The sequence below is a fragment of the Hypomesus nipponensis genome, chromosome 28 (genome assembly GCF_054491055.1).
Source record: "Hypomesus nipponensis isolate SF chromosome 28, ASM5449105v1, whole genome shotgun sequence".
Classification (NCBI taxonomy): Eukaryota; Metazoa; Chordata; class Actinopteri; order Osmeriformes; family Osmeridae; genus Hypomesus; species Hypomesus nipponensis.
This window is the reverse complement of record NC_140388.1, coordinates 5,790,647-5,804,433: the sequence shown is the minus strand read 5'-3', so window position 1 is coordinate 5,804,433 and position 13,787 is coordinate 5,790,647. Positions and strand designations below refer to the sequence as shown.

At 46.3% G+C, this 13,787-nt stretch overlaps 2 protein-coding genes across 4 annotated transcripts in view; one reads left to right on the top strand and one right to left on the bottom strand.

The window, feature by feature from the left end:
- Positions 1-20: 20 nt before the first annotated feature.
- rfc5 (replication factor C (activator 1) 5) lies at positions 21-7,325 on the bottom strand. The gene is made up of 11 exons (XM_084694971.1): positions 7,143-7,325; positions 6,565-6,629; positions 6,234-6,370; positions 6,021-6,100; positions 4,134-4,207; positions 3,129-3,288; positions 2,854-2,935; positions 2,485-2,614; positions 2,175-2,252; positions 996-1,050; positions 21-574 (listed from the first exon to the last, which is right to left on the bottom strand). Exons 1-11 carry the CDS (start codon positions 7,187-7,189, stop codon positions 475-477), a joined length of 1,008 nt encoding a protein of 335 aa, XP_084551097.1. The 5' UTR covers positions 7,190-7,325; the 3' UTR covers positions 21-474.
- A 1,074-nt stretch (positions 7,326-8,399) lies between these two features.
- Positions 8,400-13,787, top strand: part of ksr2 (kinase suppressor of ras 2) — a 48,513-nt gene continuing 43,125 nt past the window's right edge. For all 3 annotated transcript variants that reach the window (XM_084695116.1, XM_084695115.1, XM_084695117.1), the window contains exons 1-2: positions 8,400-9,130; positions 13,585-13,725. In XM_084695116.1, coding sequence (XP_084551242.1) covers positions 8,954-9,130; positions 13,585-13,725 — 318 coding nt within the window. In that variant the 5' untranslated portion in view covers positions 8,400-8,953. The remainder of the gene's footprint in view (positions 9,131-13,584; positions 13,726-13,787) is intronic.

Below are 13,787 nucleotides of genomic sequence, written 5' to 3'. Positions count from 1 at the left end.
ATGAACCACGCAACACTGGCTTACCAAAACAATATTTTATTTCAACATAAAAATGTAAAAAACAAAAAGACCCAGATAAACTTGACTGAAGAAGGGATATTCATATACATTTTTCTGTGTATCTTATCTTGTGGCTGTCCCTAAATTGTCAATCTGACGACTTCATGACACTCAGATTATCCCTCAACTACAGCGCCCCCTGTTGGGCAGCACCCTAACATCAACACATCTTTGAGCTAGGCAGCAGCTTTTCTAGAATCATCTCCAGAATACTTCTAATTCCCTCCCCCACCCCTTCCCTCAGATGCAACATGCCTGAACATGTGCCCGTCTATACATCTGTCCGCACTTAGGTCACATTAGAACCGATTTCCGATAGGAGGAAGGAAGGATGTGTTTTGAGGGAGTCAAGACTCCATGTCCCAGGATGCAGCGGAAGGCCCGCTGCTGTCCCCCTCCCGGGCAGCAGGGGTTCTAGTAGGCCTCGCTCACCACCAGGTCCCTGACTGCCTGGAAGGCAGCCACCAGGCTGCTGAGCTGGATCTTCTCACTGGTGCCCGAGGCTAGCCGGTACCTGAGGAGCACAGCAGGAGCACCGCTCAGGATGGATGACGGCTTTTTGAAGTTTCTTTGCCATTTTCTTTCTGAATTCATTTTGTACAGCTACAGTCCATTGGGATGATTGGGTCTTGCTCCTCTTGACAATCCCTTGTAGCCTATCCAACCCAATAATAATCTAAACCTATGACAAATAATGTTAAGGCCGAACTTACATGAGCTACTATATGTATAAGCAGCACATTTTATAAAGTGAAGAATTTGAAGAAAAAAAAAGAGTAATAATGAGAGCAACGTGTCGACACACACCTTTATAAACTATCTACAAAAACAATCACGGATTTTATGTTTTCCCCTCAGATCTTTAGGGATTGGAGGCAGAGGGACCCTCCATTATCATTAGTGTTTATGTTTAGCTCCCGAGTTATGCCACTTACTCAAGGTCAGCTAGTTTGATCAGCAGGCCTATCCGGATGGCAGGGGGGAAGTCCACTGAAAGAAAACAAACACACTCAATTATTAATGCTGCAAACAAACACAAATCCGTCCAGAAAACATCAAGTCATGCAGCACAATGAGATGTGTCACAGAGTGCTCTTTTACTGGAACAACGTACTAATTAAAACCCGCAGAGATGAAACATTTCCAAAAAGAAGTGAAGTGGCATATATGACAGAAAGAAAACGAAATAGATGCACATTAAAACAAACGTGTGTGCATCTTTCTGTAACCAAACTCGCGGGTAGCCAAGCCTGCCTCTCTCTCTCTCTCCCTCCCTCTCTCTCTCCAGCGCCCAGCTAACGATTCCCTCTACAATGAGAACACCGGTAGCCATGGCAACCACAAGGGGTCTCCCGGGAAACCGTAGCAGGAAAAACATGTAGAGTCAGTATTCAGATGGCTGCACCACCTCCAGAACACAGCCCTGTAGCCAGAACGGAGGAGAGGAGTGGAAAGATGAAGGAGTGGAGGGGTCGAGGGCTGGAGGGAGACAAGGGGTGCAGGAGAGGAGGAGTGTGAGGGGTGGACGAGAGACGTGGGGAGGGGGAGTGGATGGGGTGGAGAGATGGAGCAGAGGAGTAGAGAGATGGAGGACTGGAGGAGAGGGAGGGTGTAGAGAGATGGGGGAGTGGAGAACAGGAGTGGAGAGAGGGAGGCGTGGAAGAGTGTGGAGGTGGAGAGGTGAAGTGGCAAACGTGTCGTTTTAACAGGGGTGCAGGTGGAGCTCTGGTTCTGATGGTGAGAAGTAATGGTACTTCCTCCACCACCGAACTCACGCTGTCTCCATGTCTGTGACCGTGTGTGACCAGCAGACTGTGTGTGTATGTGTGTGTGACCAGCAGTCTGTGCGTGTATGTGTGTGTTACCAGCAGACTGTGTGTGTATGTGTGTGTTACCAGCAGACTGTGTGTGTAGGTGTGTGTTACCAGCAGACTGTGTGTGTATGTGTGTGTGACCAGCAGTCTGTGGGTTTCTGGGACAGCGGGAGACCAGCGCTGTCTGTTTCTGTGACAGTGGGAGACCGGCAGACTGTGTGTATGTGTGTGTGACCAGCAGACTGAGCGTGGAGCAGGTGACCAGACAGCAGGTGACCAGACAGCAGGGGGTGGAGTCACCTCTGTGGACCAGCAGGTGAACCTCGGTCAGGATGTCCTGGAGGGCCAGACCTTTCAGAGTCTTCAGCTGGAGGATCTCTGAACAGGGAGCAGCTAAGGATGTCTACCCACGCCCCCTGGTGTCACCTCACCCGGCTACAGCATGGTCCTCCTTTCCTCCTGTCCTTCCACCCACCCACCCACCCATCCACCTCCACTCTGGAGTTATCATCATCATCATCATCATCATCATTTCCACCCTCCCCACTCCCAGGCTAGCCTGTGATTCCTCCAGGATGCCCCAGCAGGGGTCGGACCCTAGAGAGGATACGATTGTAGGCTGTGGTGAAGTCCTTGTTGAGGGCCCAGTCCAGGATATTGGCGATGTCCGAGGGGAGGGGGTGGCCGGTGCATGTGTACACCGTGTCTCCACACACCTTCCCATAGGCCATATTGGTGCTCTGAGGGACGAATCAGAAGGCCAGGATCGTTAGGACGGTCCTTCCGACAACGAATGGTTATGTCTGTGATGGTTCATATTTCTGTTATCATCATGCTACACTTTGAGCAGCACTTCCCCATAGCACAAAGGGAAAGTTGGATGAAAGGGGAAGAAAGCGAAACGAGGAAGTATTTGTTTGCAGGGTTTCTTTTTGGGTGGAAGTTTCCGGAAACAGAGTGACAGAGTTCCTGGTCCTACCTGCAGGATGTTCAGGGATCTCCTCATGTCCCCCGACGACAGTGACACCACCGCCTTCATCCCGTCATCCGTGATGTCGATGCTGCAAACATGTCACCATGAATCCAAGGGCCAAACAGGGTTAAGCGACACATATAGGTGTGTGTATATGGTTATGTGTGCGTGTGTAAGCAAGTCCTAACCCCAGACATCCACAGGGTTAATCAAATGAGTTTTGCAAAACTGCCAACAGGTAATGGAGGACAGTAGACAGACACACACACACATACACACACCTCTCCTGCTGGATGACGTGCTGGAGGCGAGGGATCATCTGTTCTTGGGACAGCGGGCCGAAGCGGAACCTGGTGCAGCGAGACTGCAGCGCTGGGATGATCTTAGACAGGTAGTTACAGATCAGACAGAAACGCACGTTCTCCGTGAACTTCTCAATGACTGCGACCGGACAGAGGCAGCAGGGAGGGAGAGAGGTAGAGGAGAGGTAGAGAGATATATATACAGAGAGATTGAGGGAGAGAGGGAGAGAGAGAGAAAAGGAGAGAGAGAATGGAAAGAGATAGAGGAGGAGGTGGAAAGGGAGAACAGTAATTAACTCTGTGTAGCTAAGACATTGTTAACTTTCTCTTACAGTAGGTACTACAACAATAGACAAGGTGCAATAACCATGTGATACTAAACACGTAATGTAATAACCATGTGTCATAACCGTGAGGTAGTGTGTGATAACCATATAATCATGTGTGAATGTGCCATAACCGCATGGGGGGGAGTGATAACCATGTAATCAAGTGTTCATGGGCCATAAGCACATGATGGGGGGGTGATAACCATGTAATCATGTGTTCATGGGCCATAAGCACATGATGGGGGGGCGATAACCATGTAATCATGTGTTCATGGGCCATAAGCACATGATGGGGGGGCGATAACCATGTAATCATGTGTTCATGGGCCATAAGCACATGATGGGGGGGTGATAACCATGTAATCATGTGTTCAAGGGCCATAAGCACATGATGGGGGGGGGGGGATAACCATGTAATCATGTGTTCAAGGGCCATAAGCACATGATGGGGGGGGGGGGGAATAACCATGTAATCATGTGTTCATGGGCCATAACCACATGGGGGTGTGTGATAACGGTGCATGGCTCCTCTCTGCCTCCTCTCCTCTCTCCCGCTGGCTTGGAGCGCTCTGCCACTCTCACGCTGCCAACATGCCATCTGCTCAGCTGCCCATTTGGCGGCGAGTGCGCCCGCCCCGGACCAGCAGATGGTTACCTCGCCGCAATGCATTCTGGGCGTCCTGGGTCATGGCATCCGCCTCGTCCAGTATCACCAACTTGAAGCCCCTCCTGGGAATGGGAACACACATCACTGAGCAGGGCTGCAGTCTATCGAGGACTACACTGTAGGGAGGACTACACTGTAGGGAGGACTACACTGTAGGGATGACTACACTGTAGGGATGACTACACTGTAGGGATGACTGCACTGTAGGGAGGACTACACTGTAGGGAGGACTACACTGTAGGGAGGACTACACTGTAGGGAGGACTACACTGTAGGGAGGACTACACTGTAGGGAGGACTACACTGTAGGGAGGACTACACTGTAGGGAGGACTACACTGTAGGGAGGACTACACTGTAGGGAGGACTACACTGTAGGAAGGACTGCACTGTAGGGAGGACTACACTGTAGGGAGGACTACACTGTAGGGAGGACTACACTGTAGGGAGGACTACACTGTAGGGAGGACTACACTGTAGGGAGAACTACACTGTAGGGAGGACTACACTGTAGGGAGGACTACACTGTAGGGAGGACTACACTGTAGGGAGGACTACACTGTAGGGAGGACTACACTGTAGGGAGGACTACACTGTAGGGAGGACTACACTGTAGGAAGGACTGCACTGTAGGGAGGACTACACTGTAGGAAGGACTGCACTGTAGGGAGGACTGCACTGTAGGGAGGACTACACTGTAGGGAGGACTACACTGTAGGGATGACTACACTGTAGGGAGGACTACACTGTAGGGAGGACTACACTGTAGGGAGGACTACACTGTAGGGAGGACTACACTGTAGGGAGGACTACACTGTAGGGATGACTACACTGTAGGGAGGACTACACTGTAGGGATGACTACACTGTAGGGAGGACTACACTGTAGGGAGGACTACACTGTAGGGATGACTACACTGTAGGGAGGACTACACTGTAGGGAGGACTACACTGTAGGGAGGACTACACTGTAGGGAGGACTACACTGTAGGAAGGACTGCACTGTAGGGAGGACTACACTGTAGGGAGGACTACACTGTAGGGAGGACTACACTGTAGGGAGGACTACACTGTAGGGAGGACTACACTGTAGGGAGGACTACACTGTAGGGATGACTACACTGTAGGGATGACTACACTGTAGGGAGGACTACACTGTAGGGAGGACTACACTGTAGGGATGACTACACTGTAGGGAGGACTACACTGTAGGGATGACTACACTGTAGGGAGGACTACACTGTAGGGAGGACTGCACTGTAGGGAGGACTGCACTGTAGGGAGGACTACACTGTAGGGAGGACTACACTGTAGGGAGGACTACACTGTAGGGAGGACTACACTGTAGGGAGGACTACACTGTAGGGAGGACTACACTGTAGGGAGGACTACACTGTAGGGAGGACTACACTGTAGGGATGACTACACTGTAGGGAGGACTACACTGTAGGGAGGACTACACTGTAGGGAGGACTACACTGTAGGGATGACTACACTGTAGGGATGACTACACTGTAGGGAGGACTACACTGTAGGGAGGACTACACTGTAGGGAGGACTACACTGTAGGGAGGACTACACTGTAGGGAGGACTGTGTTGCCACCCCACTGTTTTCCTCCTTACACAGCACCGTAGCCCATGGCAACGTACTTAATAATAATAAAGAAGGGAAGCTGAATAAACATGCAGTTTCAAAAACTGTCGACCAACGAAGGACGTCCCGTCGAGTGCTCTTACGTCTCACGAGAAGTCGCATATGAGCAGTAAAATATGAGAGGTGTTAGTCGAAGGGTTAGAAACGGGCAACTGGGACACTCAATATGGTGTGGTGTACATGTTACGTGTTGGATCCGTTACTGTGCGGTCAGGGGCTCACTTGAATATGGTCCTGGTGCTGGCGAAGCTGAGGATGGGACCTCGCACCACGTCGATCCCTCTGTCGTCGGACGCGTTCAGCTGGAGGGACACCGGCATCGTGAGCGCCCGCTCACCTCACCAGATGGTGTTACTTCTGTCAACTTCCCCACCCGCAGCACCCCCCTCCGGGCAACACTTCAAGTTCCACTCTACTGAACGTGTCTCTGCTTACCTCCAGGACCATGGAGTTGAACTCCTTCTCCTTGTAGAGCTGCTTGGCACAGGCCAGGATGGTGGAGGTCTTGCCTGTCCCCGGAGGTCCGTAGAAGAGGAGGTGTGGGAGCTTCTCTTCACTAATGAACTTCTGGACTGGTGGTGGTGGGGGGGGCACGTTTAAATTAGAAGTTGTTCTATTTAAGCAAGGTAGTTGTCAAAGGCTGTTTTGACTTGAATCATTTGGTTGTCAAATATTTAAGTAATTATAAACTAGACTTGAGAATAACTTGTTCTGAAACTGAGAATTATACAAGCAGATTAATTATACACATATGTCCTGCACTTACTAGTGCTTAAAATGTCCTTGTGAGAGATCAAGTCATCGAGAGTTTGAGGTCTGTATTTCTCAACCCTGCAACGAGACAGTGACATCTTTACAGTGTTTTCAAATATCTGACAGATGTTGACAAACACTATAAATGCATTACACAACCAGTCAACCCCTTTACTGTTACCTAAATGTCAACACAAAATGTAAGGACACAAAATGCAAGGAATGACAAAAAATAAGGTTGCTTAACTGTCAAGCAAGATATCAAGCTAAGATATCAAGCTAACGACGTACAGAAAATATAAATATCGTCAGTACGCCTAATACTGTCAGTAGCAGCCGTCCTCTTCTAAATTCTTACATTGGAACATTTAACAGAATATGAACCGTAGCTAACTGTGAACATACAATTAGAACACCACAATCCTAATATCTACAAACTTTATAAGGTCATGTCTAACATAAGTATATAATTAGTATCCAATATTAGCTAATCAGTTTGGTCTATACCCGTATCATTTATCTAGTACTAGCTTCCTAAGAAAACTTGGCTCTTGACACTGCTAAGCTACCCTGGTTTGACAATCAACTCACCATGGCAAATTTCTGGACTGCAACGGCGTTCTGCTTGTCGATGCCATGTGGATGATGTTATATTTGATCAAGCCTAATGCAAGTTAAGATAAACGAAGAGTTGACAATGTTTAGGAGCTCTATCTAAAAGCCCTTGGCGCGTTGTTCTTCAACGTGTGCGTGATACGTCAGAGTCAAATCTGTCTACGTCCAATCAGGTACGGCTCCGGCTAGGGAGAATTGCATATATTATTGAACGCGCCAAATGAAATCGAGGCTCAACATTGATGTTACAAATACATTGAACACAAGCCCTTTTTGCCAACAAATGTCAAAAAGGCCGTTACAGATGCCCACTGATCAGCGCGCCTATAACCAACTTAATACATATTTGACATAGATGGTAAAAACAGCATATGGAACAGTATTAACTGCTGAAAAGATACAATAATATCTATATATGAATAGCTAATAGTGGTTGTAGTCGAAGTACAATAATAGTGGCAGTAGTACTACAAAATATTAGGGCGTCAAAAGAGAAAACGTATTAAAGTCTTTCCTGATAACGATTCCAGACAAGACCGGTTAAGGCTGTGAGAAAAGGTGTGACCCGTTAGGCCTGAGTAGGACCAAAACAAACGAGCCTTTTCAGCTCAGCGAGACACAATGCTGGTTGATGTCTCTGCAGGTGACACTGAGGAAATGTCAGAAAAATGTTAGACCAGTGACCAGCGGGCTCATTGAAGATGACACGCTCGTGTACTGCCCTGGATGCCCCCTATTTGTTTACCTCCCGCCCACCAACAAAAGAGCACAAACTGTCACAACGCATAACTCAGGTAAAGTTGTAGGGCGTTCTCGTCCATCTTAACCAATGAAAACCCGCAGTACAATTTGTCTGAAGTGTGTGCTCAAGTGGCATGAAGCATGTGTGTGACAGGTGTCTGTGTGTGTGTTTGTGTGTGTGTTTGTGTGTGTGTGTGTGTGTGTGTGTGTGAGAGAGAGAGACATGCTGAAATTGTGTGTCAGGTTAAATAATGTATCCTGAAGTAGCCTAGACGACCCTAGACGACCCCCCAAAATAGCAGCTTTCTATAATTTACATATGTCAAGATATTTCATTCGATGTTGTATGGGAAACTGGCATGTGAGTTCTGGATTGCTGCTCATAACAAGGGTTCAGGTTGCTAGTTCGATGACAGCAAAAAAGCACGCATTCTCAATCGCCGCACTGATACGCATCTCGCGAGATCTCACTCAGCATCTCGGTGGTGCCTCTCCTCCTGTTCCCCTCGACCGTGCGGTGCTGCTGCTGTGGATTTGATTGACAGGAAACATGTCGGTGTGGTTGGAGCGAACCTGGATGCAGCTGCCAGCTCAGGAGACGGGGAGTACCTGCGCCCAGATCACATATCACCTTTAAAATGACAATGCGTTACTCGCTAACAAGCGATCCGTTGGTGACGAAGCGTTGAACAGCTTGTTACATCTTCTCAAAATTAACAACCGCTAACTGGATTGAGCTAATTCAAGCGCTCTGCTCAGATTTGTGTTTCTGCCTGTGCATCTTCATAGTGTGTGTGATATCGCCTCAGCATCAACACTCAATCAGAGACACCTTGATGAAACACCAGGAAATACGAGGACTGCTGCAATGGAGTCGTCTCACACATCCCAAGTCTCGTATATAAAACCTTCATACTACAATATGTCATCACACCTTGGTTGGCATTTTGCAGCTTCTTCTATCTGATGGGGTTTTCCACTTTTAGGTTCGGTGTAGAATTTTTGTAAGTGCAGATAAAAAAAATTACGACCACTGCTGGCAAACTATGGACGAAGAGAATATGACAAAAAGCGAAGAGCAGCATCTTAGTTTGGAAAAAGCCTTGCAACAGTGCGAGTTGGTGCAGAACATGATAGACATTAGCATCTCCAGTTTGGAGGGGTTACGAACCAAATGTGCCACATCCAACGACTTGACACAGAAAGAGATACGGACGTTGGAGGTAAGCGCAAATGACACACAGTTACAACCCAAATCAGTATGACATGTACTAGGCTATTTATTCCATATGTCAATGTGCTCAGTATTAAGTGGTTGGGCTGTGAAATGGTTGTCTATCAATGTTACTGCAATAAGGTTGTAGACTTAGTGTTGAACAGCTATCTGTTTTGTTCAGGGTAATAAATCTAGCAGCAGAAGCTGCAGCGAGCTGCAGAGAGCTTGCGCATTCTGCAGGTGGTGTAGAGAAGGTGGATCAACCATTCTTCTCCATCACAATTCTCCCTTAAAACGCCGAGGCCTACACACTCTTTGTTTACGATTCATTACTCTCCCTGCGCGTCTGTCAACGGCACGGCAACTAGTAGGTTATACACAAGTGTGTATTAGCGAAATTGCTTCAAAATATTGTGATCCGTTTAATTGGCCCACAGGGAATTCCGTAAATTGCGTTATGTAATGGCCATGGTATCCTTATATTGGGGGCTGTGATAGCCTATCAAAACACATTGCCGACAGATTTGTTGCTACAAAAATTAATTAAACACTGCTGGTTCTACGCATTTGTAGAATTCTAAGCCAGCAACTCCCTGCTTGACCACAGCCGGTTGGTTTTAAATGGAGACATACATTTACTGTAGGCCTCAGCCCACCTGATGACTTCACCGAGTGAAGAAGACAATTTATTAGTACTGCAGGAAACGTGTCTTTTATGAGGTTGACGTTAGACTGTCTGACTGACTGAAGTCCCATTATTCCTCTTTCGTTGTCAGTCATGAAACTCATTCCTTAATAGAGTGGTCATCTCATAGGCCTACTTTGTTATTTTTTGTGTAGCAAAAAACCCTGAGTCGTCATCGTGGCCAAATACATACTGTAAATGTACCGTTCCTTATGTAAAGAATTTATTACAAAGATTACTCTTTATGTCAATTATGTCAGTATCGGCATATGGCAATTATGTCAATATCGGCATATGGCAGTTGATTATAACCTGCTGTCGTTTTATTTTGCTCAATTTCCACTTTTTCGGAGACGCTGAAAATGCTCATTTAATGGTCAGGAAAAACCTGCTGTTAGTGGCTGTGAGACCTTCCAACAGGGCCGTGTATCATAATTTCTCTCCTCTGAACTGTCCCATCGGTTTGGTTATAGCTCTCCCGTGCTGCAAGTCATAGGTTTAAATGCCACCTGTTCGACATGCACATTGACAGGAGCAGGATAGAAACCTACGTGGAGATGTGACGCTGCCTTGTGACCTCCTTTCCTCTCAGTGGAGGTTACGCACCCAGTCCCAGCTGACTCAAGCCCCCCTCCATCCACAACGACTCTGAGGAACTGTATGATATACTGTTACGTGAAAAGACAAGATAACAAACTAGGAGCAAGGAGGAACTCGGATGTCAAAGTGGCAGTGGAGACCAGAGAAGGCATTAACAGTTTTTTTTGTGTGGGAATAAATACGGATTTTCACGTGTTAAATATATTTCAAGTCACCCCTTCAGAACACCCTCATGTCAAGTCAAGATTAGGTAAAAACTGTACTGACATTGAGGCTGAGGTTTCAGACAGTTAATAATCATTTTCTTCCTAAAACAGAATAAAGACTTTTGCACCTCCTACCGTATCTGTTACCAGTGTCTCACAGCCCTGAAGCTGGGACTTGAGAGGTATGTTTGGTTAACACCACTGCTCATCCTGACTAGGGAAACGTGGCTCAGTACCATCGATGTACGGGGCTAGGACATCTTAAGCCACATTCAAAGTGACTGTTGGTAAGATTCATGTATCGACTGTCAGTGGCTGCAGGGCAAATTAAATGATCCACTATGTTGAGTAGTTTTGTGTATTATAGAGCCTAAGGTTCTAGTGTGATGGGATAGATCGTGGTAGTTTATTCTGGTAGTTTTAGTCCAGGAGTTAGGGTACTCTACTTTGACAGTTACGGACCAGTTTAGGAATAGATCTACTTTAATGACCTTTTAACAACAATAATAATAATTCATTTTATTTATATAGAGTTTTTCAAAGTTCTCAAAGTCGCTGAACAACGACACCAGCAGTGTCATGAGGCTGCCTGGCCGTGTACACACACACACACACACGGGCGCACGCAGGCACACACTTACAGTGATAAATAAACTGACAAAAAACACATAGCAACACCCATACGTTTGTCGCCATTTTCAGTCAATGGCATCATATCCTGCTCTTGTGAAATAAACATCACTGACAATTTGCAAATGTCTAGCAGTTTCAGTCGCTCCACCTGTTTTAACACAGACCCCTTCAAACAGGACAGGATGACATCATTGTTGGGGTCTGAAGGGAACTGTTTACCGTCATGTTGTAGAAGTCTGTTGATCTCTCAGCTATGATCAAATATTCAGAGGATACAGGGCAAGAATCCCAAAAATACTCCAATGACTCCGCCCCTACAGTGTTAGCCCTGTCTATAGCCTAGTAGTCCTACTCGTTGTGGTTATGTAAATCGTGCCGTTTTGAAGAAGGAAATTGGTCAGAACCAAAGTTTCAGAATGGGAGCAGATTCTGTAGCACCTTCCCTTAACGAGGTCTGTCTCAATTATTAAATGGTCGGTTTTTCAAATTGATCGCAATCATTTTGATCATAATGTTTCCACCCAAATAAAAGGAATTGTGTGCTAAATATTGTTCAAGTAGCCTATATATTATACATTTAGTTGTTTTTCTGTTAGTTGTCATTTGTTGCATAATTCCAGCATATTGAAGCGTATTATTTATTCTTATCAACCAATTAACCATCTTAAACCATATTATGTAGGCCTACGTTATTGTTCCAAGTGTTTTTGAAGTAGATTTGTCCATATCCTACTTTCCGTTAGCCGTCAGTGTAATTAAAAACATTATGAAGCAGTAATGTCACGTTAGGGACCTTAACCAAATGGAAAAAGACAGCCAAAAGCTTCACTAAGACGATTTGTCAATTATGTTACAAAAACATTGCGGTCAAAGCTGACCAGGTGTTGATCCAACTAAAATGTACAACAGATCTTTAATCACAAGTAGTATAATTGTATGGCAGTAAAAAGTCAACTAAATGCCATGTTTGAGACAGCCTTACTCTCAACATACATGGCTTCCATCCATACCACCTTGAATTCAGAAAGTTGTCCTGGTATTCAATGGAGAAACCTTAATGAGACAGACTCACCTGTTTTCTGACATAAAATACCAAGGTGATGTCTTTCTATCCAATCTCACTGTCTTCATCAGTACGTCTATATTATAGGCCTGGAGTTTTGCCAAATGTTTGGTAGTTATTTAGAGAAGGTGCTTCTAAACCGAGCACAATAGAAGATGTTCATATAACATGCAATTACTAATAACCACAATAACCAAGGTCACGTTAATACTAATGAATGAAAGAGGAAATAGATGTTATTCCACGTTAATGGAAATTGTAGGTCAGAAAAAGCGCCGAGTACAAAATGAGCGCACGGTAACTGCAATTAAAGCAATGGCCTATTGATGTATTTGTGGAATTTAACAGGAGGGATATGATTGAATTTTCTTTCCAGGAATTTAATTGTTATCCTGGTTTGTTGTTGGTCTTACACAATTACACAATTTCTGTGATGACAATTTTGCATCACAGAAATATCGGGTGTACAGCAACCACGCCCGCCCATTTAAATGTGTGTCTGGTTTACATTAAAAGTCACACACTGACTGGCTGAATGGGTGGGGACAAGGAAGAGTGCAGTGGATTGCTGTGTGTAACACTTTGTACAGGGTGTTAGTATTCATGGGACATGGAGAGGACAGGTTGCGCTACTCTTGTGAAATACGGTTGTCGTATCACTTGCTTTTCTTTTTTCTTTTAAAGTTACTGTGTTGGTTAGTGTTAGTCTTGCCACTGCTCAGCTTCTTTCTCAGTTCTATTGTTTTCTTAGTGTGACGTTAGTAGTCAAACCCTTTCCTGCCAATCCTACCATCCTGAACATGAGTTCACATTAGGGTTAGATGTTTTTTTTCTGAATGTCAGACAGTAACTTGAATGTGACTCGGTTGTGAGCGGAAAGAGCTCCCTTGACACCCTCGGATGTCTGACCTCTGACCTCTAAAAGCCTCAGTAGTCTGACCATTGACCTCTAACACCCTCAATAATCTGACCACTGACCTCTAACACCCTCAATAATCTGACCACTGACCTTTGACATTCTCAATAATCTGACCTCATGCACCCTCAGCCTGTCCTCTTGAAGTAGCATTATGTGGTATTTACAATATTTCAGCAGTCACCAACGTAATCAGTAGAGCTGCTGTACCGGTCTACATGTGCGTCTTCACGGTGCACTTTCTCAAATAATACCACGGGTTGTCCTCGCGCAATGACTCAATTACTATCGTCTCACACCCCCCCCCCCCCGCACTCTGTCTTTTTCTCACCCGCTGTTTCTGTGTGTGCGTGCCCAGGGGAAGCTGGTGAAGTACTTCAGCCGGCAGCTGTCCTGCAAGTGCAGGGTGGCGCTGGAGGAGCGCGGCCCCCAGCTGGAGGACTTCCCCCGCCTCGGACACTGGTTCAGGATCGTCAACATGAGGAAGGAGGTCACCCAGGTAGACTGGAGCTCCCTCTCCCTCTCTCTGGTGCTCCCCCCCCCCCCCCCCCGTCTCCTCTC

Excerpts from the sequence above, each read along its gene's own strand:
- rfc5 (XM_084694971.1), bottom strand. The coding sequence starts at position 7,189 with ATGGCATCGACAAGCAGAACGCCGTTGCAGTCCAGAAATTTGCCATG. Across the intron at positions 6,101-6,233 it reads TCAACTCCATGGTCCTGGAG|CTGAACGCGTCCGACGACAG; the intron begins GTAAGCAGAGAC and ends GTGTCCCTCCAG. Across the intron at positions 2,615-2,853 it reads GATCCCTGAACATCCTGCAG|AGCACCAATATGGCCTATGG; the intron begins GTAGGACCAGGA and ends TTCGTCCCTCAG.